A 25,373-nucleotide genomic window follows, 5' to 3' on the forward strand; every position below is an offset into this window, starting at 1 on the left:
TACAGCCTGCTCTGGATCCCTACAGCCGGCCTGGGTCCCTACAGCCTGCTCCGGGTCCCTGAAGCCGGCTCTGGGTCCCTACAGCTGACCCAAGTCCCTACAGCCTGCTCTGGGTCCCTACAGCCGGCCCAAGTCCCTACAGCTGGCCCTGGGTCCAGCCTCGGTCCAGGCTGGAGAAAGGCTTTGGTTTACTCTCTACACTAGCTATTGGAAGGGCTTCACAAGGCTCCTCAGGGGGTTCTGGGGAACTTGACACTTTCAAGCATGGCAGGAAAAGCCTTCCGACCCACCTTGAGCTGGTGCTGTTGCCCACCCAGCTGAATTGGGTTCCACTGGCAAAGGGCATCACCCCGCAGAGACCGGAACACATGGGTGAGGAATTCCCTGGGGTACAGTCACCATGGCCAGTTTGCAGGGCGTGAGGTGGTCTGAGAAGCCTGGGGGTCCAGTGTCATCCCAGCCCTTGTTGCAGACACTTGGCAAGTTCAGGCCATGTTAGATGTGTAGCCATGGTAGGAGGTCGGTTCTACTGCCTGCCTTTGTTTGTCAATGGGGCAAAGGGCTTCATACAATTTAATACAATAAAATACAGCCTGGGAGTTTGGGAGAACATGGTCTCTCAGGCTGGGGTGCAGTGACAGTGAGGCCAGGGATGTCTCTGGGGCTGGGGTGCAGTGACAGTCAGTGGGGCAGGGGGTCTCTCAGGCTGGGGTGCAGTGACAGTGCGGCAGGGGGTCTCTCGGGCTGGGGTGCAGTGACAGTCAGTGGGGCAGGGGGTCTCTCAGGCTGGGGTGCAGTGACAGTGGGGCTGGGGTCTCTCTGGAGCTGGGGTGCAGTGACAGTGGGGCTGGGGCTCTCTGGAGCTGGGTGAAGTGACAGTGGGGCTGGCGGTCTCTCAGGCTGGGATGCAGTGACAGTCAGTGGGGCAGGGGGTGTCTCAGGTTGGAGTGCATTGACAGTGGGGCTGGGGTCTCTCTGGAGCTGGGGTGAAGTGACAGTGGGGCTGGGGTCTCTCTGGGGCTGGCCAGCTGTACCAAGTCAGCACCTGGTCCCAGCTCCCAGCTGTTTCCTGGGGCTGGGACACCTCCCCCGCCTGGAGCACGGCTTTGACCAGCCAGAACAGGGCGTTTTCTTGCCCAGCTGAACACGCTGCTGGGCCCCAGCCACCGTGGCTCTGCCATGCTCCTCTGTGACGTTATGAGTGTAAAATATTTCATTGAAAGGTGACAGGGCCAGAAAGAGTTAATTAACTCAGACTGACCTGACCCATGGGTAAACTGTAGAAACTGGTTAGGAAGATCTGTAAATGAATAGAGCTTTGAAATGCAAGTCCGCATTGTTAGAGATAAAAGGGGAGATGTTTGCTCAGGGCTTGTGATGTAAGCAAACAAGGCTTGTCTATTGCTATAGTTTTAATGCAAAGATCAAAACAGGAATATTAACATTTATGATGATACTTGAGTGAAATAGTATTTTTGTCTCTGTGTCTCTTTGAAGGTTGTGGTAACCTGTATCTGAACTGTTTAATGGATAAATTGCCCTGTGCTAATTGCCAGGCTGTTTGGGAGAAGGAGAGTTAAGCCTATTGTTTTCTCAGGCCGCAAGGCTGCCGGAAATGTATAAGAACCCTGGGACATGATCCTACTGCATCTCAGATCTGCTTTGGATTTCAAGAGGGGGAAACCTTAAGCCACAAGGACCGAGATCCCCAGTCATTGACTGGAGCCACCCTGAATATGGACATTGGACTGTAACTTATGGACTATTTCTAAAAGGACTTTTGGCAACTACAGGCTCGCCTCTGCTGTGTATCTGAACCTCAAGAATTGAATTCAAGTCTGTCTGTATATTGATCTTTTAACCAACACTCTTTCTTTTCTTTTTAAAATTTTTTAGCTTAGTTAATAAGAATTGGCTAATAGTCTGTATTTTGGGTAAGATCTAAGTTATAATTGGACCTGGGTAGGTGGCTGATCCTTTGGGATTGGAAGAACCTTTTCTTTTCTATGATGAAATAAGATTTTCATTTAATCATCATCATATCTGACAGGTGTGTCTGAATGGAGGCCTGAGGCTGGGCACTTTAAGGGAACTGTGTTGTTTGCACAGCTGAGTAACCAGTGAGGTACTACAGAAGCTGTTTTGTGCTGGCTTGGTAAACCTACATACTGGAATAACCACCAGCTTCTGGGGTTTGTCCGCCCCGTTCTGTTTGCAGTTCACCCTAATTGAGTGACCTCAGCTGGCTCCTATGGGCAGCACCGTCACATCCTCCTCGGGCTGCTCAGCCTCCCTGGCCCACTGCCCAGGATTCCCCAGCAGCTGCCTGCAGCTCACAGAACCGAGCCCCTGGAGATGATCTGGAAAAGGCTTAACAATGAAATGGTGAGTCCAGGCTCTTCTAGTGCTCTGAGGTGGCAAAGACCTCGGACTCTTGCCCTTGCCCTGGGGGTCGCGCCCCTGGGGTCGCACCCTGGCTCCATGCTGTCAAACACAGGGTGCCCGTTGGCTTCCATGGGACACAGATGGAACTGCTGAAGGTTTAGCTGAGTGAGGACAGGATCCAGCCCACTACGGACGAACCAGACCGTGCCCTTTGTGACCAGGGCCCAGTCGCAGGGGGAAAGGGTCGTTCACAGGACTTGGCTTGGAGACGTTCACTAAGCGATGGGGCTTCTCCCCCAGGCACATTTAAGGCCACATTGCCTTGCGTTATCTGCCTCCTGAGAGCAGCCAGTCTGCACTGAGCCACAGCGGGAAATGAAGCCGACCGGGGAGACAGAAAAACAAAAGCAGGGCGTGCCAGGGCAAAGAGCCAGCTGGAGCTGCTGTGCAGCGACGGGGCCCTGCAAACGCCTGCAGCCGGGGCCACACTGACACTGCCCTCCCCACTGCCCCTGCTGTAGCCAGAGGCTGCAGCCCAGGCTCCCCTAAGGGCTCTAAAGCGGCGTGGATCCAGGCTAGGCTGGCGCCGATGGCTCTGGATCTTTACCAGATGCCGGCTCGGAAGCTGGATAAGTTCATTTTCGATGCTCTGCAGCCCGACAGCACGTTCCTGCGCCAGGCTGGCCAAGCCATCGACACGATCTGTGAGTTCCTGAAAAAAAACTGCTTCGCCGACTGCCCCCCGCCCCGCATCAAGGTGCTGAAGGTTGTGAAGGTGAGTGGTAGGGCCTGTCCCAGCTGCTCCTGGCACAACCACTGGGGGACGGTGCAATGGGCGGCTGCTTTGCACAGGGGGCAGGGCAATGCCAGGCAGGGGTGACCTGTTCTGAGTGGCAAGGCTCAAGGATCCCTGCTGTTCTGTGTGCATGTCTGGGATGCAGGAGAGGGACAAGCCACCCAGCTACCAGGCTGGCTCTGCCCTTTCCTTCAGACACCGCAGAGTGAGGCCAGGGCGTGGGGCTGAGGGACTGACCTTTGGCATAGGCAGCGAGTTATATGGGCCCATGGTGCCCGGACTCCACCAATGTTTGGGCTTAAATTTTCATAGGATGGACTGGGGCAACCACCCTGGGCCCTTCACTTTGGGGAGCTCTGTGCTTCAGGGAGACACGGGGTCCAGGGCGGCCTGGGGAGTTAGCGGGGTCCTTGCATCAGCAGCAGCAAGTGACCCAACCCGCCCTGCTCTGCTCTGCCTTGCCTCTTCCGGTTCCTGTTCTGCCCCCTCCCTGCCACTATTCCACCTCTTTCCCCCCAGCCCTCGCCCCGTCTCTTTCCTGCTTCCACTCCCTCCCCCAAGCGATGCTAGGAGCCGGCAGGGCGGGTGGGAGCCAGGTCACTCACTGCTGCCAGTGCCAGGCTGCCCTGGACCCCTCATCTCCCCAAAGCACTGGGCCCCACAGAGTGGACAGGATGGCTCTGCTTGGACCTGTTCTGGGCACCACCAAAATTATACAAATCTGGAGCCCATGGCCTTTGGGGCCCCAGGGGCAGGGAACAATCTAAAGTCAAAGTGGCAAATGGGCCAGGGTGCGTCTGGGCAGGGCACTCCGGAGACACCGTGGGTGCTCTGCTGAGTGGCACTGACCACACCAGGGATGCGAGGGACTGCTGGGGCTCGCAGGAGGGATCACTGCCAGGGCATGTGCAGCAAGGAGCAGAGTATTATGTGGTTACATGGCAAGGAGCGGGCCAGGCTGAGCACCAGGATGGGCCCTCCAGCTGCTGAGAGCAGTATGGGCATGCTGAAGGGAAGGGCAGCCCTCACCTGGCAGCCCACATGCCTGGGAGTCACCTCCCCTGCCAAGAGCACAGGGCAGGGGGAGAGGGAGGGACCAGCAGCCAGGCTTGCCCAGGTGGGAGAGAGCTGGTGGGGACCTCGCTGAGGCTGGAGCAAGAAGCAGTGAAGGGGGGTTCTGTGGCCAGAATCTCTGGGAAGAAGATGGGGAAGGGGGTGATGAGGAAGCACAGAAGGGGGTAGGGTGGCATCTGCATCATAGATACCGTTACCTGCTTTAGCGCTAGTGACAGTCCAAAGGAACAGGACCTGGGGTGCACATGGATCTGTGATCTGTTCCAAGGCAGGTACTGTGCATTCTGCTACAGTCAAAATCAGATGAAGGCACAGGGGGAGAAGCTCCTTGAACATCTCTTTAGAATGTGTAGAAAGAGTTGCTTTATCATGGGGGGTTTTGGTCAGTGTGGGGGGGCACATGCCGCAGGGCTCATGCTGCCATGGGGTAAACATCCTTGAAGTTTCTAATCATTATAGCTGAGAAATTTCTAATGCAAAAAGCTTCACAGTCAGCTCAGGGGAATTCTATATTACACTTCATTCTGAAGAATAAAGATGAATTATCACTGCACTAAAACCTGATGGCTACCTAGGTGCAAGTGATCATGATCAAATTTAATTTGCTCCGCACAAACAAAAGATAGGCCCAACCAGTATAAAGACTTGGTGCTTTAAGAAGGCCAGTTTCCTAGAGCTGAAAACAGTCCTGAGCAAAACTGAAGAGGAGAAAAAACGTAAACATAAAAAAAAGAATGATAATTAGGTGCTGTTCAAGGATGCTTTATTACATTCCCAAGGGATCTGCAATTATGTACAAAGCCTTCTTTGGTTAAAAAACCATCATGGTTGAGAGGGAAGGTGGAAGGACCAATTAATTATATATATAATATATATAAAAAATAGCAATGAGTACAAACTTGTAGTTAGGAATTGCAGACAATAGATAAGGGAAGCTAAAGGTATCAATAAAAACTCTATGGCCAATAGGGTTAAGGACAATGAGAAGGAATTCTTTAAATATTTCAGAAATAAATCAAATCTTAGCATATGGCATAGGTCCAATACTAGATAAAGACAGTAAAGCTGTTAGTCATGATGCCTGACATCAGTCCCAGACAAAATCAGGGAAAGATTGGTATAGAGCACAATCAATAAGGAATTAAGGAATGGCAGAATACATAATGCTAGTCAACATGATTTTATGGCCAATGGATCTTGTGAAACAAATCATGGCTAGATCCACAAAGGGATTTAGGCATCTTAACTGCTGCTTTAGGTACCTAAATACAAAATTTAGATCCTCAAAACTGCTGCTGAGCTACTGCCCAATCCTGTAGGTATCTACATTCCCAGGAGGGATTGTGAGAGTTTTACCCCAGAATACGCTTCCCTATAGTCACTGATTTGGGCTCCCAGTGGGAGCCTGCAAGGCCCTGCCCTGAATTAAGCAGAGTGGGGATCTGAAACAGGATCTCCCACTCTGGGAGAGTGCTCCTCCTCCAGCGGTGTTTTTAGTGGGATCCATTCTCAGGTGCCTGGCTCTCCCTGTGCATTGAATCGGGAGGCTGGGTGCCTGATTCCAGGCTGTGGATTCCACTACGTGGCGGAGCACCTGAAGTTAGGCTTTGCAGTGCTGGGCGTAGTTCCCCTCCGTGGATCTGGCCCAGCGGTTAGGGTGCTCACCTGGGAGAGGTGTTGACATAATGTGGACTTTGACTCCTGGCAGGCATTTGCCTTGGTCCCATGTGACACTGGGAGTAAAAAATCAGCACTGTGCAAAATCACTGTAACCGCTATTGAATCCGTTCAAAGCTCTCCTACTGATAGGTGTGCAAAAGCAAGTGTAAACAGGGAGATGTCATCCAATGGTGTATTTTTAGTAGGTTCCACAGGGATCTGCTCTCGACTCAGTGCTGCTCCATATCTTTATCAGTGATCTGGAAGTAAATATAAAATCACTGCCCATAAGATTTGCATATGACACAAAGACTGGTGCCGTGGTGAATAGTGATGGGGACAGGTCAGTTACACAGAGCAATCTGGCTCCCTTGGTAAGTTGGGCTCATTGGAACAACATTACTACAGCGATGTGCAAGGTCATGCATCTGGGAACGAAGACAGCAGGTCATGTGTTCAGAGCAGGGAGCTGGATCCTGGACATTAGTGACTGACCAGTACTCAGCAGTCATGGGGGAAGGCAGCTAAACATCAGCTCCCAGTGCAAGGCTTCTGTGACCCTTGGTCATTTGCAGAAATATGGCTGTGGATGCAGTCAGAACAGGGAGGTGATATTTTGACTTTGGGTACAGCATTGGCGAGACCATTCCTGGATCCTGCTCACACTTTGGATGCTGAAAAAACTGGAAAGGGTTCAGAGAAGAGCCAAGGAATGATCTGAGGTTTGGCAAACCTGCCTTTACCCTGTTTGGCCTAAGCTCCCTTTCTTTAGCTTAGCTAAGAGATGGGTAGGAGGAGATGTGATCATGGGCTGCACATACCTCCCTGGGAAGAGATTTCTTATAGCAGACGGCTCTTTAATCTAGTAGAAAAAGGCAGAACCAGATCCAGTGGCCGAAAGCTGCAGCTGGATAAATTTGGACTAGAAAGAAGATACCATATTTTTAATGGGGGGTGGGGGGGAGGACGTCGTTAACCAAAGAGAGAGCTTAATCTAGGACATGGTGGCTTCTCCGTCACCTGAAGTCTTTCAGTCAAGACTGGGTGTGTCTAACAGGGCTGCGCAGCTCAGCTAGACGTGATGGGCTGGATGCAGGAGTCCCCGGATGGAGGTCTGCGGTCTGTGGCTCTGCAGGAGAGGTAGGGGAGGCAGGTCCAGCAGGCGACGTGGGACTAACTCCCTTCTCCCGGCAGGGTGGGTCCTTGGGCAAAGGCACGTCCCTGAAAGACAGTTCCGATGCCGACCTCGTGGTGTTCCTCAGCTGCTTCAAAGGGTACGGCGATCAGGAGATGAACCGGGCAGGGATCATCAAGGAGATCGAGAGGATGCTGGAGAAGTGCCAGCAGGAGAAGCACTTTGAGGTGTTCATTGAGCAGTCCCGGTGGCCAAACCCCCGTGTGCTGAGCTTCAAGATGAGTTCTGAGACGCTCGATGAATCCATAGAGTTCGACGTCCTGCCAGCTTACAACGCCCTGTGTACGTCCTGCTGCCCCTACTCTGCCAGGGTCAGGGACACGGGGCTCTGAAGACTGCCTGCTCTCTGACCATCTCCAAAGGCCAGGGATTCTCCTCGGGGGGAAGAGTCTGGACCCTGAGCCCTGGAGAGCTGTGTTTGCTGGGTCCCTGGTGTCACAATCTCTCCACAGATCCCTAGATCTTTGCTACTCCACTCCTTGCAATGTACAACATCCGGAAACGGGTGTGCAAGGGAATAAAAATGTGACTGCTTTTGGAGGGACACTTTGTGTGCCTCCCATGGCCAGAGGACCTGGCTCTCCACCCCACACCTCTGCAGCCCCTTGGACTAGAGGAGCTGGCTTCTCCCCACTGAGGCCAATAGAGCTGGACACACACACACCCACACACACACCCTCTACCTTGTGGGCCTAGGGCCGGTGGAGCTTGCTCTCCCTGCCCCGGAAGAGTTCTATACTCCCGCTGATTGGGGGGGCCCGTGCCTCTGCTTGCTCCCCTGCACATACCCCCACCCTGAAATAAATGCAGATGCCCTCCCCCAGGCTCTGTGCCCGCTCCCAGCACCTGAGGTGTCACATGAACTCCTGCAGGAGTTGGACAGGCACTCGTGCCGCACCAGGTGGCATGAGAGATAGTGGCAGACCAGGCCTCTGCCCCCACACCGCCCGGGTCCTGCTAAATAGCCCCAGGTGTGGTCCCCCTGCGTTACCAGGGTCCAGGTTTGCACTGCAGGTGCCATGCTGAGGTTAAAGAGAGATGGAGCCCAGCCTGGCATGCACCTGTGTGTTAATGTTCCCTGCCAGCCTCGGGTGCCAAGCCTATGTCCCAGGTGTACGAGGAGTTGATCCAGAGCTGCTCCCGGGGGGGTGAGTTCTCCACCTGCTTCACCGAGCTGCAGCGGGATTTCGTGGTGGATCGCCGCACCAAAGTGAAAAGCCTGATCCGCCTGGTGAAATACTGGTACAAGCAGGTACAGCAGCCAGGCCACGGTTTCCCAGAGCCCCTGGGGTGGAGGGGGGGGGTCGCGCTTTCCCCTTCCAGCACCTTCTTGACTGGCACAGCAAAGCCCCTTCACTAAATGCTTTTCCTTCGGCGTCTGAGACAGGTGAATGGTGCCCAGATGGAGCTGGCACTGGCAGGGCACTGTGGTGAGGAAGCTGACTATGCCCGAGCCCTGGCTGGCACTGACAGGGCCCAGCTGCAGGGAGCTCCCCCTACCCCAAACCCGGTGCCCTTTGCTGTGTGGATTTTGGGGCACGAACTGGGCATTGAATCAAGGCTCATCTCCGTCCCTTTTGTCCATTACAGCATGTCCGTCCATATAAAAAGTACCTAGGAGAGGGGGAGTCCCTGCCCCCCCAGTACGCGCTGGAGCTCCTGTCTGTCTACGCCTGGGAGCAGGGCAGCAGGGATCCAGCCTTCAACATGGCCAAGGGCTTCCGGACGGTGCTGGAGCTGATTCAGCAGTACAAGCATCTCTGTGTCTATTGGACCATCAACTACAACTTTGCGGATGAGGTCCTGGCAGGGTTCCTGCACCATCAGCTCCAGAAAGCCAGGTCAGCTTCAGTCCCAGGCCGATAGTTTCCCTCCACATCCTGCCCCATGGCTATTCCCACCCGCCCCCCTCTTGCTCCGGGCCCCGGGGGCGGTCCTGTCCAGGTCTGCACTGGGAGGGGCCAGTGGGACCACGAACCCACCTGCACTGTGTGTGGACATGACTAGCGTGCTCAGGGCTCAGTCCAGGCAGCACAGGGTGGGAGATGCAGCCTGGTGCTCCAACGTCCTGGCTGCTGGCTCCAGCTCGGGGTAGATGCTACAGGCGAGCCGTGCAGCCCCAGGCACAGGGAGGGGCTGACACTGTGACTGCTCCTGGGGCACCTGCATCTTGGCTCCCCCCCTGCCAGGAAAGGCTGGGCTGAGCCCCAGGTGCCAGGCTCAGGGCCAGCTCTTGGCACTAGCATTCCAGGCAGCATTTCTCAAGGGGTGGCACTCTGGCTTTTTATTATTTTTTTCCTTCGACGGAAGCACTCCAGCTTGAGGTGGCAAAAATCAGGGGTGGCCCCTGCCATCAGGAGATGGGGTGTGTTTGTTTCCTCATTTTGATACCCCCATAAGCAGCATCAGCAGCCCCATCCGTGCACCGTGAGCCACTCACGATGGGCTCAGCTACAGGAGCTCTCACGACGAGACCCACTCATGACCGAATGACACAGATTTGTAGCCAGTGCTGCCTGATGGCGCAGGGAGCTCGCAGCTCCTCCGCAGAGCAAAACCTTCCAGGCAATTCATGCTGTAACCCAAGCTCCACAGCTGCCCATCCCCCCAGTCCTGCAGCTGCCCCCCTGCCCCAGCAATTCAGCCTGGCTTTTACCTGCGGCTTATCTGATCCCAACACGGCCAGTCTCAGGAGATCAAAACTCCTGAGTCAGATCCCAAAAAAGTCATGATTTTTTTTTTAAAGATGCTACTGTGATTTTCAATCTGTTTTCTGAGTGTCGCCCTCGGTCTGTTCCCCCTCCCTGTGTGGGTCTGTAGAGAGGTTAGCCACGCCTTGACTCTCTCTGGGGCGGCAGGGACCCCCACCACCTCACTATGTTTGGGAAGAGCTGTAGCAGGGTCTAGTCTTCCTCCGCGGCCTTTGTGAGGGCAGAAACGACACAGCTAGTCAGCAGCCCAGGCCCTAGTCAGGGCAGGGCAAGGGTGAGTCAGGGGCTGAGCAAGAACAAGATATACACAGTGGGCCCAGGCCCTGGCTCCGAAGGCCTGGGAGAGGGGGAGACGGGCACCTGCGGGGTGGGTGGCAGGGGGGATGCAGGCCCTCCCACTCCACTGCGTCCCAGCCCAGGCCCTAGCATGGCAGACGACCAGCTGCTGTGTCAGTGGGGATCCTGGCTGCAACACACTGACATTGGCTCTGGCAGTGCTGCAGCCAGACTAGGATGAGCTGCCCCTGGGCTACCTCCGGACTCCCCCTCTGGAGGTATCTGGGTCGGGGCGGTGTCCTCAGGGGGGTCCAGCACCAGGGGTTCCTCAGGATCGCTGGCGTGGGTCAGACTCATCCACTCCTCGGGATCGCTGGCGTGGGTCAGACTCATCCACTCCTCGGGATCGCTGGCGTGGGTCAGACTCGTCCACTCCTTGGGATCGCTCACTTGGGTCAGGCTCGGCCACTCCTCGGGATTGCTGGCGTGGGTCAGACTCTGCCACGCCTCTGGGTAGCTGGCGTGGGTCAGGCTCGGCCACTACTCGGGATCGCTGGCGTGGGTCAGACTCTGCCACTCCTCCGAGTAGCTGGTGCAGGGCAGGCCTGATCAGCTCTTGGGTTCACCGCAGGTCACCAGGGCTTCCCAACTGGGAGCTAAGCCAGAGGTGTCTGGTCTCCCCAGCACCTGCCCTCGCAGTGAGCTCTGGGGTTGGGCCTTTATACTTCCTGCGCCACACCTGACCCTCTGGGGGGCGGGCTTAGAGCTCCCTGGCTCCGCCCACTGTGGTGTCTAGAGGGGCTCGTGTCTCTCTGGGGCGGCAGGGACCCCCACCGCCACACTACAGGGTCCCAGATGTATTGGGTCAGGTGAGTCTGGCCCCTGCTGCAGCTCTCACTCCACATCTGCCCATCCCCTGCCCAGCAATTGAGCCCCCAACCTCCAAATCAATCCTGTCCCCCAACCCCCACATGTGTTCTGCCCTTGCCTGCCTCCCCTCTGCTCCTCCTGGAGCTCTTCACCAGCCTCTCCCAGGCCAGGCGGGGAGCTGCAGTGGGATCCCCTATCCCCTTCCAGGCTGTGGGGGGCTTTAGGGGCTTTTCACCCCCCTATACCCCTGCCCAGAGAAACCGTCCTGTCCCCATTGCTCACAGGAGGAGGGGGAGGAGGGGATGGAGCCTCCCTGAGCTGCTGGGTTCCTGCCTCCCCTCCTGTGAGAGTCTGTCGGATGCCCCCGCAGGAGGCGGTGCAGTGGGGAAAGCAGCCAATCAGAGCTGCTGGGTGGGGCTGAAATGGCAGGAGGGTAGCTGTGGTAGGGAGTCTGGCTGCAGTGGGGGGTGAAATCCCATCCCTGCAGAGTGGGCAGCGCGGCTGCTGAGGATGAGGAGGGCGAACGCCGCTGGGCTAGGGGAGCAGAGGGGTGGGGCCCTGATAGCTCCTGTGGGAGGGGAGGGGGTGGCGCAGAGGGCTCGCACTCGGGATCACGGGATGTCAGGGGTGGGGAGAGCCTGGGGCGAGCTGCAGCCAAGCTGAGTGACCAATAGCCAACAGCGCCTAGAGGACGCAGCCTGTGGGCAAGGAGGCAGTGTGTGCCCAGCCGCACTGCCTCATCCCTTCCTCAGCCCAGCTGGTGAGCACCGCCACTCTTCGTGTCTCGCTCCATTTCAGGCCCATCATCCTGGACCCAGCGGATCCGACAGGGATCGTGGGGGAGGGGAGCCGCTGGGACCTGGTGGCACAAGAGGCTGAGTGCTGCTGTCGCCAGCAATGCTGCATGGACCTCTACGGCGTTCCTGTGCAGCCCTGGGACGTGCCGGTGAGCACGGCATCACCACAATGTCTCTGATTGTATCCAAGGAGCTCGCTCTGCACCCCTGTACAGCACAGGCCCAGCCTGGGGATGCCCCCACCCCTGCAAAGTGGGGAGATCCATTCACCCTGGCCCTGTACTTCCCTTTCTCCGCCCAACTGGTGCCCTCCCGAGGCCCTGTCTGCTCAGTGGCACTGGCTTTGCCAGGCAGTCACTCCCTGACCACGTTCTCTGCAGACAGGCAGTCGCCGGGCTGGGGGAGCACCCGTCAGAGTGACAGCGCCATCTCACCAGGGGAGGTTGGGTGTGAGCCTTTCTGCTCTGCCCCAGACGCAGACCCAGGGCTCTGGGCACCCTGCGGGGAGGCTGCTGCAGATACAGCCTCTCTCTCCTGAGGTCAGCCAGGCTCTCTCCCTTCCCCGTCCCTGCTGCCCCCCACCCCAGGCAGCTCCTCCATCCCCAGAGACCTAACACGGGGGAGAGAGGAGCAGTGACCTTTTGGGACCCAGGCTGCTGCCAAATCTGGGCCCAGAACTGCCAAGTCTGGACACCTTGATCCCAGCAGGGTCTAGCCAGGAGGTGCCAGTGGCCTGAGATGGCTGCTCCCCTCGAAAATCAGCTCTTCTCCCTGGCTGGCTGGGAAGCCATCTGCCCTCTGTTATCCCCAAACAACATGATGCAGCACTAGGGGCCCCTGTTGGCCCTGAGACCTGGCGCCAATGGGGGGCAGCCGCTGGCTTTTACTGATCCCCAATATCTGTGTGCTCCTGTTCCAGCCTGAGCAAACCTTCAAAGGGAGCAGGGGCTTTGAGATCCACACCGGAGCACAAGAACATCCAGTCTCAGAACCTCAGCCTGAGCCAGCCTGCACCAGTAACCAAGCCATGGCCATCCAGCAGCCGTCCCTCTGCACCATCCTCTGAGACGCCTCTCCAGCCCTCCTTAAGGGGACGGCCCCAGCTTGGGGGCAGAAGGATTGTGGACAGGAAGGGGGGAATTCTGGGGGCTCCCTCCATTCCTACTTTTCATGCTACCTTGAGCCATGGGAGCTGGGCTGGTCTCCTCTCCGGAAGGATGTGGCCAGTTCCCGTAGTCCACATGTGTCATGGTCCCCCTGCCCGTGAGTGGATGGGAACACTGGAGCCTCCCTTTCCCACTCTGTCCTGTGCTCCTGGGCAATCAGAGGAGAGAACTCCCCAGCTTTGGGCAGCTCTTGAGAGTCAGCCAGGCCTGGGACCATTCCACCCAGTGCCCCAACTTGCTATCCTGCCCCCATGAGCATTACGTCCTCATCCCGCCCCCTTCAAGGACAGGTCTCCTGTGCAGCTCCATTCCCATGTGTGTCTGCATTCACCCTGATGCTCCCCGTGAGCCTTGTGTGACTCGCTCTGCTGAGCCCACCTGCCTGCCAGGCCCTTCCGACAACAACAGGATGGCACATTCTCCCCTTGCAATGGACAACAGCACGGCCTCTCTCTGGCAGCGAGGTGAATTAGGGGATAGGTGAGGGAATCCTGGCATTAAATCCCAAACTCCCATAGTTCCCTACAATGCCAGGGGGTGTCAATACACAGCAAAACTCCCCATAAGGCAGGGAGCCAGCTGGGGCATGGAGGATGCTGGGATACCTACCCACAATGCAGCACGCTTTAGCAGTGTGGAGTGCAGCCCCGTGAGGTGCCCACTGGAATAGCTTTTCCAGTTGCACTATGTCAACGATCTCATCCCGGTGCGATGTGTGTAGACAAGGCCCCGGAGCCCTTTACTCCCTGCATTGTCACTGAGGGTGGGAAATGCTACTGGCTCAGAACGGCACCATTTGGACTCGCTCCCTGCTGGCATGATACTAGGGCAGGGGGGAACGGGGCCCCAAGTGCTACCGCTGCTTCACTGGGGCTGGGGGCTGAGGAAAGAGATAAACAGGCCCAAGAACCCAGGGACATTATGTGTGTGTGTGTGTGTGAGGGGGAGAACAGCAGGAAAACGAGACTCACTGCTTTGCTATTAACTTTGCGCCCAGACTGGGAGTCAAACGGGAGCATCTCAAGGCCAATTGCCTCCTTTCTGAGGACAACCCTGCCCTTCTCCCTCCGTCTCCATGTGCCATCTCCCCTCCTACCCAGCCTTCATCCTCCGACTTCCACCTAAGGGCAGGGGGCAATTCCACTGACTGGCTCTGTGCAGTGGGTGGGGAGATGGCCGTGATCTCCAGGCGTGTCCCTTGGCATTCGGAGGCACTTCCTCCCCTCCGGTCCCTGATGGCATCAGTCTATGATGCATTTTCTCTCTGTCCGGGGGTACTTCCCCTCTCTGCTGATTGCAGAGTTATTTACCATGTTCATTGCTTGTGTGTGTGTGTGTGTGTGTGTGTGTGTGTGACGACTGGGTGGGGGGACCATGTCCCCAGTGGGACAAATTCCTGTTTGAGTGATGTCGTAATGTTTGGGTCTACTAATGTACCCTGGGAGTGCGCTGAACGGTGAGAAGTGAGTGAAAATTCGTAACATGTCACAGCCTGTTGTCATCAGTGTTGGTGTTCTGGGAGCAAAGGGAGCCAGACTGAATTATTCTAAACCAAACGGCCTCCTGACCTAACTCAACTCAAGGCCAGTGTTAAGATCTTGCCTGGTAAACAAGAGAAGTGTGAGGTCAGAAATCAATCAGCCAAAATGGGTGCATCAGAAATCAGGCCTAAATAATGAGGGGCTGGGCTATTTCACCCACCACTCCCTTTTGGAGGAGGGGGGGCTGAAAAGAGAAAAGACTTTCTCTTTCCTACCCCTCGCCTTTTGCCTTCTGGTTAACAAGAGTCTGGCTTAGCCGCCCACGACTGCACATTTTGCATCACGGCTGGGAGCCTTTGTCCAAAGAGGCAGCTAAAAGCAACACCCTAAATCATCTGATGCTGGTACAAGTTTGCCAGGAGCGGCTGATCGGACCGTGTGCTTGGCAGGTTTCTCCAGCAGTGAGGATGCAAATGACAGTCAGGACCAGAGACAGAGGCTGCAGTTTGTCTCTGTGCTGTTCTGTTCTCGCCCCTTGTGTGTGTTTGTCTTAAAGGAAGCAGGCTGGCACGTCAACTGCAACATCTCCATCTCCAGCCCAGCAAAACTCACTTTCTCCCCACTCCCTCCCTCCCCAGACTGACAGTTGTTATCATCTTAGATATCATCCTAGAGACATCAGACAGGGTTCTTCTAGCTACAGACTTTCTACAGCTAATTTACATTTCAGATGCTTTAACGTTTTTCCTTCTTTTTTGGTATTCTTAATAAAAGCTGTTAACAAAACAAGTACAGGTTTGTTTGCCATGGGGCTGAGCAGGCCGAGAGCTCTGTATCCCAAAGCCCCGAACCATAGTGACCATTTGACAGGCTCGTGTTAACACCTTTGAGGCTCTGGGCCCATTTATTCCATCAAAATGAATGTAACTGTGATGCCCATTTAACATGGGTCCTGCTGGGTTTCCACAGCAGAGCAGGAAAGATGAGAGGTACTTGAGGGAAGAATGAATCTGTTTCCCTGGAGGACGCTGTTAGGAAGAAGCGTGGGCGGGGGGGAAGGAAGAGTGGCTGCATGGAGTATTTATTCCCCCTGCCAGTCTGGAGGCTTGGGAGAAGTAGGTCCCGCAGACAGCAGCACAGAGACTATGGCACTCAGTGCAACCAGCCTGTTCAGTCTGTGCTAGAGAGACACAGGCAGCCTGTGGGAGCCAAGCCAGGAGCTCAGTGGACAAGCTGGGTGACCAGCTGGAGGCCCGGGAGAGCCTGCCCATGCTGGGATCACTCTGAAGGGCACTGAGTGGGGCAGGGACAGTGTTTGTGAGGAGAGCTGGCCGCCTCTGGCAGCCAGAGGGGACGCAGCATACTGGCAATGCCTGCAGGCGAGAGCAGTGCATGGAGTCTCTTGGCCCCCCCGCCTAGGAGCTGGATCTACTGGCCGCTTCCAGGGCACAGTGTGGTGCCAGGACAGGCAGCGAGCCTGCATTAGCCCCGCTGCACCGCTGACTGGGAACCACCCGAGGTAAGCCTGTGCCCCAACCTCCTGCCCCAGCCCTGAGCCCTCCCATAAACCCAGAGCCCCCTCCTGCACCCGAAACCCCTCATCCCTGGCACCCCTAGTTAGAGCCCTCACCCCAGTCCCCTGCTCCAGCTCAGTGAATGAGGGTGGGGGAGAGCGAGCCCCAGAGGGAAAGGGAATGTGAGCAGGGGGTGGGACCTTGGGGAAGGGGTGGAGCTAGCGTGTTCCATATTGTGTGATGAGAAAGTTGGCAACCCTTAGCCAGGGGCAGCCAGGACTTGACCACCAGGGACCCACTGCACCCAGAACAGCGATAAGGGCTTCCCTGCAAGAGATCCCAGTCCCTCTCCTGGATCTCCCACTCCACCAGCCAGCTGAGGCTGTGGGGAGACACCGGGGCAAGGCGGCCTTGCCACTCTGTTTGTGGCATTTGGCGCTTAGAGCAGCTTGGTGGGTTGGTTACGAGTTGGGTCCCATTTCCTTCTTTTAATTCATCCCCATCTTTTCTGGGAATAAACGTTGTTTCTCTTTATTATCTGCTGGTCCTGCGTTCCCCTAACAATAAAGTGTGACATGCCAGAGGCTGTAGGGGCTGACGAGCCAGTGGCTGACCCAGCTACTAGGTGGAGGGAGACACTGAGTGTAAAGGCCCATTGGTCCCACGGAGGATCAGCATGCCCTGTAGAAGGAGGAATCCTTGGGGGATCATGGGTGCTGTAGGAGGAGGTGACATTAAAAACCCCATGATAGCTGGGGCAGGAAGTGCTGCCCACAGTTAAGGTTGCCCGACACTTCCATTCTAAGCTGCTGTTTTCCGTTGTGTATAACATTGCCAGGCTTTAGCTGTTTGGGTTGAAATTTCTCATGCTGGATGTCAGAGGCTGAATTTTTGGGGGAACATTTCAGGAAAAAGTGGTTCAGCTGTTTCTGAGGATGAGATTGTGAAAAATGTGTTGTTGTGCCCATGTTAAGAGAACTCTTGTAACCCTTTCTTTGAGAAGCTGTACACCCTGAGGCTTTGGAGCAGGGGCTGGAAATGTAGCAGGTGGCTCACCCTGGGGGCTGGGAGATGCCTTTTGCCCTCCCATGGAAATTGCCCCAACTTTGGCCAAGTCAGAAGCCTCTGAAAAAAATCTCCCTTTCACACACACAGTGCAGATGTGCTAGAACTTTGCAGCATAGCTCTTGGAAGCGTCCATCTGCAGTGAGCACGCTCTAGACCCTCACAACTGCTACCTGTGACCAGACCTCACCTGCAGCAGCACCACAAAGCAACCGAGCATGCTCCATGCCAGGGCTGAACAGCACTTTCCTTGCAATTGCTGGTCCTGGCTGCTGGGCGCTGCTGTGGAGCTAGAATTGAGAGGAGAGGATATGACAGGCTGGCAGCCTGGGGTGCAGTCTAGGAGCTGTGAGAAACCGCTGCGCTCCTCTAATCACTCAGTTGGTCTGGCCCTGCTCACACTGCTTCCTTGGTTGGATACACAACCAGCCTCACCCAGGCCCCACTATCACCCACACAATAGCAGGTAGAGTCACTCCCCCAAACTCGGTTACCCGAGTGCAACCAGCAGACACCAGCCGATTTCCCAGCTCCTCAGGCACGTACCCCTGCTCTGGAGTATAAACCCAAAATTGTACCATCTTGCACTGCACAGGGATTTGTGCAATGTGAGCTCATAGAGTTTGCCCTCCCCTAGATGTGGGAAGGAGATGCACAATATGCTTGTGTTAAACCAGACTGAGGTTTTCTCCAGGCTCTCCAAAGGCACCCTGGTTTTAGATAAAGCCAAAAAACCACCAAGTTTATTAACTACAGAAGATAGATTTTAAGTGACTATAAGGGATAGCAAACAGATCAAAGCAGATTGCCTAGTAAATAAACAAAAACGTAAACTAAGCTTAACATGCTAGAAGGAAAGGATTTGAATTAACAATCTCTCACCCTGACTGATGATACAAACTGGCTTGCAGATTCTCAAGGCACAAGCTGCTCGTGCTTTGCAGCTTGGGCTCCCCACCCCCATTCCAAGTCCTTTTCTTTTGGAGCTTTTCTTAGGTGTTCAGTTGTGGGGGAGTCACTCCCTTATATAGCATTAGCATATGGTGGTAACCCCTTGCTCCAAAACCAGTTCCCAGCCCAGCTTGTGGAAAAATATAGGCAGCCAAAATGGAATCTGGAGACAAGTGGTCTGGTCACATGACCTTGCAGAGTCAGAGTAAGCATTCTCAGGAAGGCTGGGAGCGGGGGAAGATAAGTTTTTCCTAAGGCCTATTGTTTTCCCTAATGGTCCATTACCTGGGGATTACAGTGGACGAGAAGCTGGATACGAGTCAACAGTGTGCTCTTGTTGCCAAGAAGGCCAATGGCATATTGGGCTGCATTAGTAGAAGCGTTGCCAGCAGATCAAGGGAAGTGATTATTCCCCTCTATTTGGCACTGGTGAGGCCAAATCTGGAGTATTGTGTCCAGTTTTGGGCCCCCTACTACAGAAAGGATGTGGACAAATTGGAGACAGTCCAGTGGAGAGAAATGAGAATGATCAGGGGGCTGGGGCACATGACTTACAAGGAGAGGCTGAGGGAACTGGGCTTGTTTAGTCTGCAGAAGAGAAGAATGAGGGGAGATTTGATAGCTGCTTTCAACTACCTGAAGGGGGGTTCCACAGAGGATGGAGCTGAGCACCCAAGAGCTGGCACGTGCCAGCCCCTGCTGCATGTTCCCATGTATTTCCCAGCTCCGATTCCCCAGACACGTAGCTGTTCTGCCCACTCTGGGTGGGGGAGGTGCTGGGGGGCGATCGAGGTGGAAAGAGGTAGAGCTGGGAGGGCGCTGCTAGGTGGGTTGGGGGCAGGGAGGGGATGGTGCCTGGGGTGGGGATTGAGGTATCAGTGCAGCACTGCTGCAAGGCAGGGCTCAGCACTGCCCTAAGTTCTGGGGCTCAGCAGGTCACCAGGGAGGCAGCACCTCCCCCCACGGCTCTCGTAGTGCTGGGCCTGATCCCACCCTGGGGCCTTGTGGGTGAGGGGCCGCTGGAGAGCAGTGAGAACCACTTATGCACTTGGCAGCTGGGCGGAGATGGAGGCCTGGCTGGTGCAACTGGTCAGATCTGGTCCAAGTCAGTGTGAGATGGGAGCTAAGCGGTACAGAGCCCGTGGGCCCGGGGGCAGCGTGGTGCCTGGCCAGGCTGCAGCGCCCCTGCCTCTGCCCAGCTAGAGGCTCCACTGGGACTCCGTGTCTCTCTCCATTTCAAGCCCATCATTCGGGACCTGGCAGATCTGACGGGGATCATGGGGGAGGGGAGCAGCTGGGACCTAGTTGCACGGGCGCGCTGCTGTGGCCAGCAATGCTGCTGGAAGCCCGCTGGATCTGTGCTCCAGCCCTGGCCTGCACTGGTTAGGGCAGGACTCCCTGTCCATGTGGGATGGGCTCCGGTAGAACCGGGACCAACCCCACCTTCATGCACAAGGGGACAGATGGGCCAGGCCTCGGGGAGCCCCCTCCCCTCGCCGCAAGGCCTCTCTCAATCAGGCCCAGAGGCAGACTGCACTCGGTGCAGGCAGGATAACCTCAGGGGAGTCATCCTGCTCTGGGGGTCAGTCTCGTCTCCCTGCAACCCCTGTGCAGCCCCCTCTGTCCTCTGGGCAAGGCTTGGCCCTTCGGTCTCCCACTGCTATCCGGGTATGGAGGAGCCCCAGCTCCACCTTCTCCCAGCACAGTTTCCCAAGCCCTTTGCCCTGCATGTCCTGTATTCCCCACACTCCCCAGCTGGGCTCCCTGGAGTGAGCCATCCTGGCAGGGTGGGATCGAGGGCTGGCCCCAGCGCCCCAGCAGTGCCATCAGGACACTGCAAATACCTCCCAAGGTCAAGAGAGCTTCTCCCTACAGACAGTCCCACTTGTCAGGTGAAACAAACATGGTGCCTGTGACACGGGCCCATGTTTGTGGCAGCCCCAGAGTCTGGCTGATCCTAGAGCCCCGGGGCTAAGATGGGAAAATTGACTCCTCTGGGTAGGAGCGATCCCCAACTGCTGTGTTTCCCTGTTTCAGCCACAGTAGAGGTAGACCAGGATTGAGGGGTTCAGGGACACCCAGCAGCCTGGGGAGATCAACCAAGAATACCCTGTGATGAAGTAGGACTGTTCTTAATGTTTTCTCTGAATAATGGGTGGGTGCCTCAGTTTCCCCTATGCATTTCTTAAGTCTCTAGTGTGCATAAATGGCCAACACTCTGTATCCTGGCAACAAATGTCTGGGGCCTTCCCCCCTGCAAGGGAATAGCTAACGGTGAACAAAGAGATCACGTGACCTCCTGGCCCAGGAAAGAGACAAAGGCCAGAAAGGAGGGGCTGGAGGGGGGTTCAGTTGGGAGCTGGCTGGAGATGGGAAGTGAGGGCAGATGGGGTTGTCTGGCTCTCTGGGCCCCAGAATGGACCTGGCTGAGGGGTCCCCTTTTCTATACCTACAAGCTCTGTTTTAGACCATGTTCCTGTCATCTTAATAAAGCTCTGTTTTACTGGCTGGATGAGAGTTACGTCTGACTGCGAAGTGGGGGTGCAGGACCCTCTGGCTTCCCCAGGACCCTGCCTGGGTGGACTCGCTGTGGGAAGCACACGGAGGGGCAGAGGATGCTGAATGCTCCAAGGAGAGACCCAGGAGGTGAAGCCGTGTGAGCTTCTTGCCCTGAAGACAGTCTGCTCCAAGGGAGAGGAGGCTCCCCAAAGTCCTGACTGGCTTTGTGGGGAGTAGTTCCAGAGCATCGCCTGGGAACTCTGTGACATACCCCATTAATGTGAAGCAGATGAAATAAGATCGTAAGAACGGCCATACTGGGTCAGACAAAAGGTCCATCCAGCCCAGTGTCTTGTCTACCGACAGTGGCCAATGCCAGGTGCCCCAGAGGAAATGAACAGAACAGGTAATCATCAAGTGATCCGTCCCCTGTCACCCATTCCCAGCTTCTGGCAAACAGAGGCTAGGGACACCATCCCTGCCCATCCTGGCTAATAGCCATTGATAGACCTATCCTCCATAAATGTATCTAATTCTTTTTTGAACCCTTTTATAGTCTTGGCCTTCACAACATCCTCTGGCAAGGAGTGCCACAGGTTGACTGTGTGTTGTGTGAAGAAATACTTCCTTTTGTTTGTTTTAAATCTCCTGCCTATTAATTTCATTTGGTGACCCTAGTTCTTGTGTTATGAGAAGGAGTAAATAACACTGCCTTATTTACTTCTCCACACCAGTCATGGTTTCATACACCTTAATCATATCCTCCCTTAGAGGTCTCTTTTCCAAGTTGAAAAGTCCCAGTCTTATTAATCACTCCTCATACAGAAGCTGTTCTGTACCCCTAATCATTTTTGTTGCCCTTTTCTGAACCTTTTCTAATTCCAATATATATTTTTTGAGATGGGGCGACCACATCTGCACGCAGTATTCAAGGTGTGGGCGTACCATAGATTAATATAGCAGCAATATGATATTTTCTGTCTTATTATCTATCCCTTTCTTAATGATTCCCAACATGCTGTTTGCTTTTTAGACTGCTGCTGCATGGGGGGGCAGGCAGGGTTTGGGCGAGCAGTGATGCACATGCTACATAGGGTGACCATATTTCCCAAAGGCTGGAACTGGCATTGCTGCTCGTCTACCTCCCCTGCCGCATGTTCCTCCGCACCCCACTTTTTGACAAAGGTGGGTATTTGTCCCATTTGCTCTTGTCAACTGATCAAGTTGGCAAGAGCAAACGGAACAAATGTTGACTTTTGTCAAAAAAAGTCAGGAGGGATGGAACAGGGCTTAAAAAAGGGACTGTCCCGGCCAAAATGGGACGTGTGGTCACTCTACTCCTGATGCACTAGCAACAGACTGACTGGCTAAATTCCCGTTCCAGGGCCAGTCAGTGACTCCTGCGCCAGCTCTGGGAGGGGAATGCAGGAGAGTGGAGGACAGAGTTTTGCCTGCGGACCCTGGATTACCGATGATGATGCAGGATGTGGAAAAACAGGGCAGGACTGTCAGAATCCAGCTGGCCTGCAGCCATCTGGAACTTGCAAAGTGATGTGAAATCACTGAGCCACAGTAACGGTGGAGCTGTGCGTTCCCCCTGCCAGGGCTCTGCAGGCCTGCTGAGCTCTGCACGCGAGCAGTTCTGGGAAGGCAGGGAGAGATTCCAGCTTACAGCCAGGAAGTGGGGTGCAGGGCAGTGGACTCCAAAGCATTCCTGGGGCAGGGAGCAGCATAGGAGAAACGAAACTGATCAGAGGGCTGAGGAAATGAAAGGAGGCGAGGCCTCTGTGCAGCAACCAACCCTCTGCAGCTGCTGTTCCCCTCCCCACCCAGGGCCAGTTGCAGTCCAGAAGGCGCAAGAGACAGTCCCGCTTTGCCAGGGGCACACACAGGCTAGTCCCCCCCTCCTAGGCAGCCTCTCTTGTTGTCTCCTCACCACCACCAGTCATGGGGCTCTACCAGACGCTAGCTGAGGAACTCGATACGTTCATCAGCAACGACCTGCAGCCCAACAGAGTTTTCAAGACCCAGATCAGCACAGCCATTCACACCATCTTCCTATTTCTGACCCAAAACTGCTTCAGAAACTCCGGCTCTGCAATGCGGGTGCTGAAGGTGGTTAAGGTGAGCGATGAAGACGGGGTGCACAGAGCGGCCTGACCCTGCCTCTCCAGGCACTGGGGGAGTGGGAAGGGGAGGGGGAACAGTCCAGAGGTGAGCGTACTCAATGGTGAGTGTACTACAGCTAGGGTGATGCTGTTGTGAATCAGGGCGCAGGGCTGGGGACCCCCTGCCTGTGTCTGAGGAAGGGCAAGTGAGAGGGGAGGTGAGGCTGGTTCTCAGGTGCAGGATTCCAGTGCGGGGAAATGGGGGACAGACGGTCTCTGTCAGTATTTGTGCAGGGCTGTGTCTGGAGAGAGCCAGAGGGCCGGCAAAATACCTGCAGAATGGCCCTTCCCTTAGGGAGACCCCCCGACCGATGGCCCCCTAGGACACGGGGTTCGGGGTCTGCGGTGCATCAGGCCAGAGTCAAGGGTGGAGAATGGCCGTGGCAAAAACTGGAAAACCCGGATTTGCACTAAAATCACTGGTTAGTTACTCTGGCTATGGGGTAAGGCAGTGACCTCGCAGAGGCCTGGGGGAGAGCAGCAGAGTCACTTTTAGGGTGATGGCTAGCCTTGGCTGGGCCCTTGCCTCCACTCTAGCCCCCCCAGGCTGTTTCTTTGGATCCCACATGCCCCGGCCAGGCCCCTGGCCATCACTCTGGCCAGCCCTCAGCTGGGGTGGGAGGCCCCAGGGCCTGACAATACATCACATCCAGAGAATCTGTCAAATTCTTTTTGAAAACTTGCCGAGCTGCATGCACTGAAGAAGTTGGAAACACTCAGCTCAGGCCACGTGCGACCTGCTAGTGTAAGGAAAGTTAACAGCACTAGTGACCTGGTATAAAGTTGGGGGTGGGGGTGTGTTTAGCTCACTCCTGAGCCCCCCTCCCAGCAGGTGCACTGTTGCCCCTGCCGCCCCCCTGCGGTGCTTGCACCTGATCTCCTCCAGGCTTTTAACAAGTGAGGTTGGAGGAATCTTCAGCCGAGCCCCAGTGAGGGTTAGCCCCTTCCAGAGATATGTAGGGGTTCAAACAAAAATAACTCATTTTTGCCAGCCCCCTTCCAGGCTCAAATGGTTCTTACCCCACTGGGGACCCCTCTGCCCCTCCCTGGAAGCCCTGACCAGGGCCCTTAAATAACGACTGATACCTACTCTGGGCCTCCAGCCCTACCAATGCTAGATCACCAGGCCTCGTCCTTTATCAGATTTCCCCTCCCAGACCACTCTGCCTCCCACTGGGGGGCAGTTACTCACATGAGTTGCCTGCTGAAGTCAAATGAAGAATTGACCAAGGGCCTGAATCGGCAGGAGGGATGCGGCTGAGATCCACGGTGTAAAACTCCTGTGACTGAGACCAGAATCAGCCCTAACTCTTGGGGAAGCCTCTTTTCCTTGCTCCTCTGATGCTCAGTCCCAAGGCCAGGACTCAGTTTGCCACAGCCACCGGCCAAAACCACATCAGCTTGGCCCGGATCCCACCCTGTACTTGTCAGTGAGCTGAGGGATGTCCCACAGTGAGTGTCTCCAGAGTGGCACAGGAAGCAGCTCCTCTGTGCGGGTGGGCCACAGCTGAACTCTCTGCGGAAGGACTCAGTGGGACCTCTCTCTCTGTGTCTCCAGGCCGGCTCGTCGGGGAAGGGCACGGCCCTGAAAGACGTCTCCGATGTGGACCTCGTCGTGTTTGTCAGCTCGATTACAGATTTCCAGGCCCTGAAAGCAGAACGGAAAAAAATCATTGCTGAAATCCAGACAAGGCTGGAGGAGTGCAGAGCATCCCTAGGAAAAGACCTAGTGCTGAGCATTAAGAAAACAAAGTGGGAGAACCCCCGTGTGCTCACTTTTACCCTAACATCTAGTACCACGGATGAACATATTGATTTTGACGTGCTGCCGGCTTTCGACGCTCTAGGTAAGATGCACTGTTTTGGATTCCCAGGGCAGGGGCTGTGTTTCTCAATGACCGTCTAGTCTCTCTGGATTCCCACGGTGCATTGCCAGAGCTGTTGCTACTTTTGAGATAGCGGTGGCTCCATGTTTTCTGGGATGTGCTGGGTTGTAAGCATGTGACACCAGGAGATTTGAAGGGGAATCCCATGGCCAAACTCCCCCCACTATGATTTGCAAATGTATCCCAGGTGTCTAGCGTTGCAGGTGTAAATTCACGTGGATGTTTAAGCACGTGGATGTGCCTCACCCACTGGTCAGTGTGGGTTATGGCTTCCCCTCTGTATCCACTCCACAGAGCAGAGGAATCCGTTACCGTATGTTTTAGCTCTAGCTCACACTGTACCATGCTTGTAGTTCTGAAGGACCCCAGTTCAATCCAAGGTCAGGAAGGTGGCCATCACACATGCACACCAGGTGCACACCAGATCTCCTCCTTGTGCACTAGCCCTCATCAGAAGAAAGCACCATCCGGGGACAGTGTTTCCTGTACCTCCCCTAAACTGCTTCTCTTCCTCTCACTTGTCCTGCCCACCTGTGATTGAGAAAAGAGGCACCAGCCAATAGCAGTGGGGGGCAGGGGGGTTATTAGTCGCTGTTTAAATTTGCTCCATTCAGGAGCAAGCAGGCAGCATTTGGAGGACACCACATGGCGCTCAGGGAAGAGCCTTGTCTGAATGACTCCCAGGACTTTCAGAGAGTGGAGCCTCATACAACAGGCTACTCAAAGCTTCAAGCTCTCGCTCAGCTCAGTGGGAAGGAGGGGCTGAGTGTGAGGGGCAATGCATGGCTGGGGGAGGACCCGGATTACAATCTGGACCTAACTAAGGACTAGCACTCTCAGCCCCACTCCCCTCGGTCCCGCTGCCAAATCCTGCTCCTTT

At 55.4% G+C, this 25,373-nt stretch overlaps 1 protein-coding gene across 1 annotated transcript in view; it reads left to right on the forward strand.

The window, feature by feature from the left end:
* Window positions 1–1,529: 1,529 nt before the first annotated feature.
* The window catches only part of LOC127034948 (2'-5'-oligoadenylate synthase 1-like), a 28,824-nt gene continuing 4,980 nt past the window's right edge, over window positions 1,530–25,373 (forward strand). Inside the window, exons 1-8 of the mRNA XM_050924368.1 lie at window positions 1,530–3,160; window positions 7,109–7,391; window positions 8,195–8,361; window positions 8,700–8,950; window positions 11,765–11,912; window positions 12,683–12,826; window positions 21,918–22,025; window positions 24,166–24,454. Coding sequence (XP_050780325.1) covers window positions 2,975–3,160; window positions 7,109–7,391; window positions 8,195–8,361; window positions 8,700–8,950; window positions 11,765–11,912; window positions 12,683–12,826; window positions 21,918–22,025; window positions 24,166–24,454 — 1,576 coding nt within the window. The 5' untranslated portion in view covers window positions 1,530–2,974. The remainder of the gene's footprint in view (window positions 3,161–7,108; window positions 7,392–8,194; window positions 8,362–8,699; window positions 8,951–11,764; window positions 11,913–12,682; window positions 12,827–21,917; window positions 22,026–24,165; window positions 24,455–25,373) is intronic.

Source organism: Gopherus flavomarginatus, chromosome 15 (assembly GCF_025201925.1).
Source record: "Gopherus flavomarginatus isolate rGopFla2 chromosome 15, rGopFla2.mat.asm, whole genome shotgun sequence".
NCBI classification, from domain to species: domain Eukaryota; kingdom Metazoa; phylum Chordata; order Testudines; family Testudinidae; genus Gopherus; species Gopherus flavomarginatus.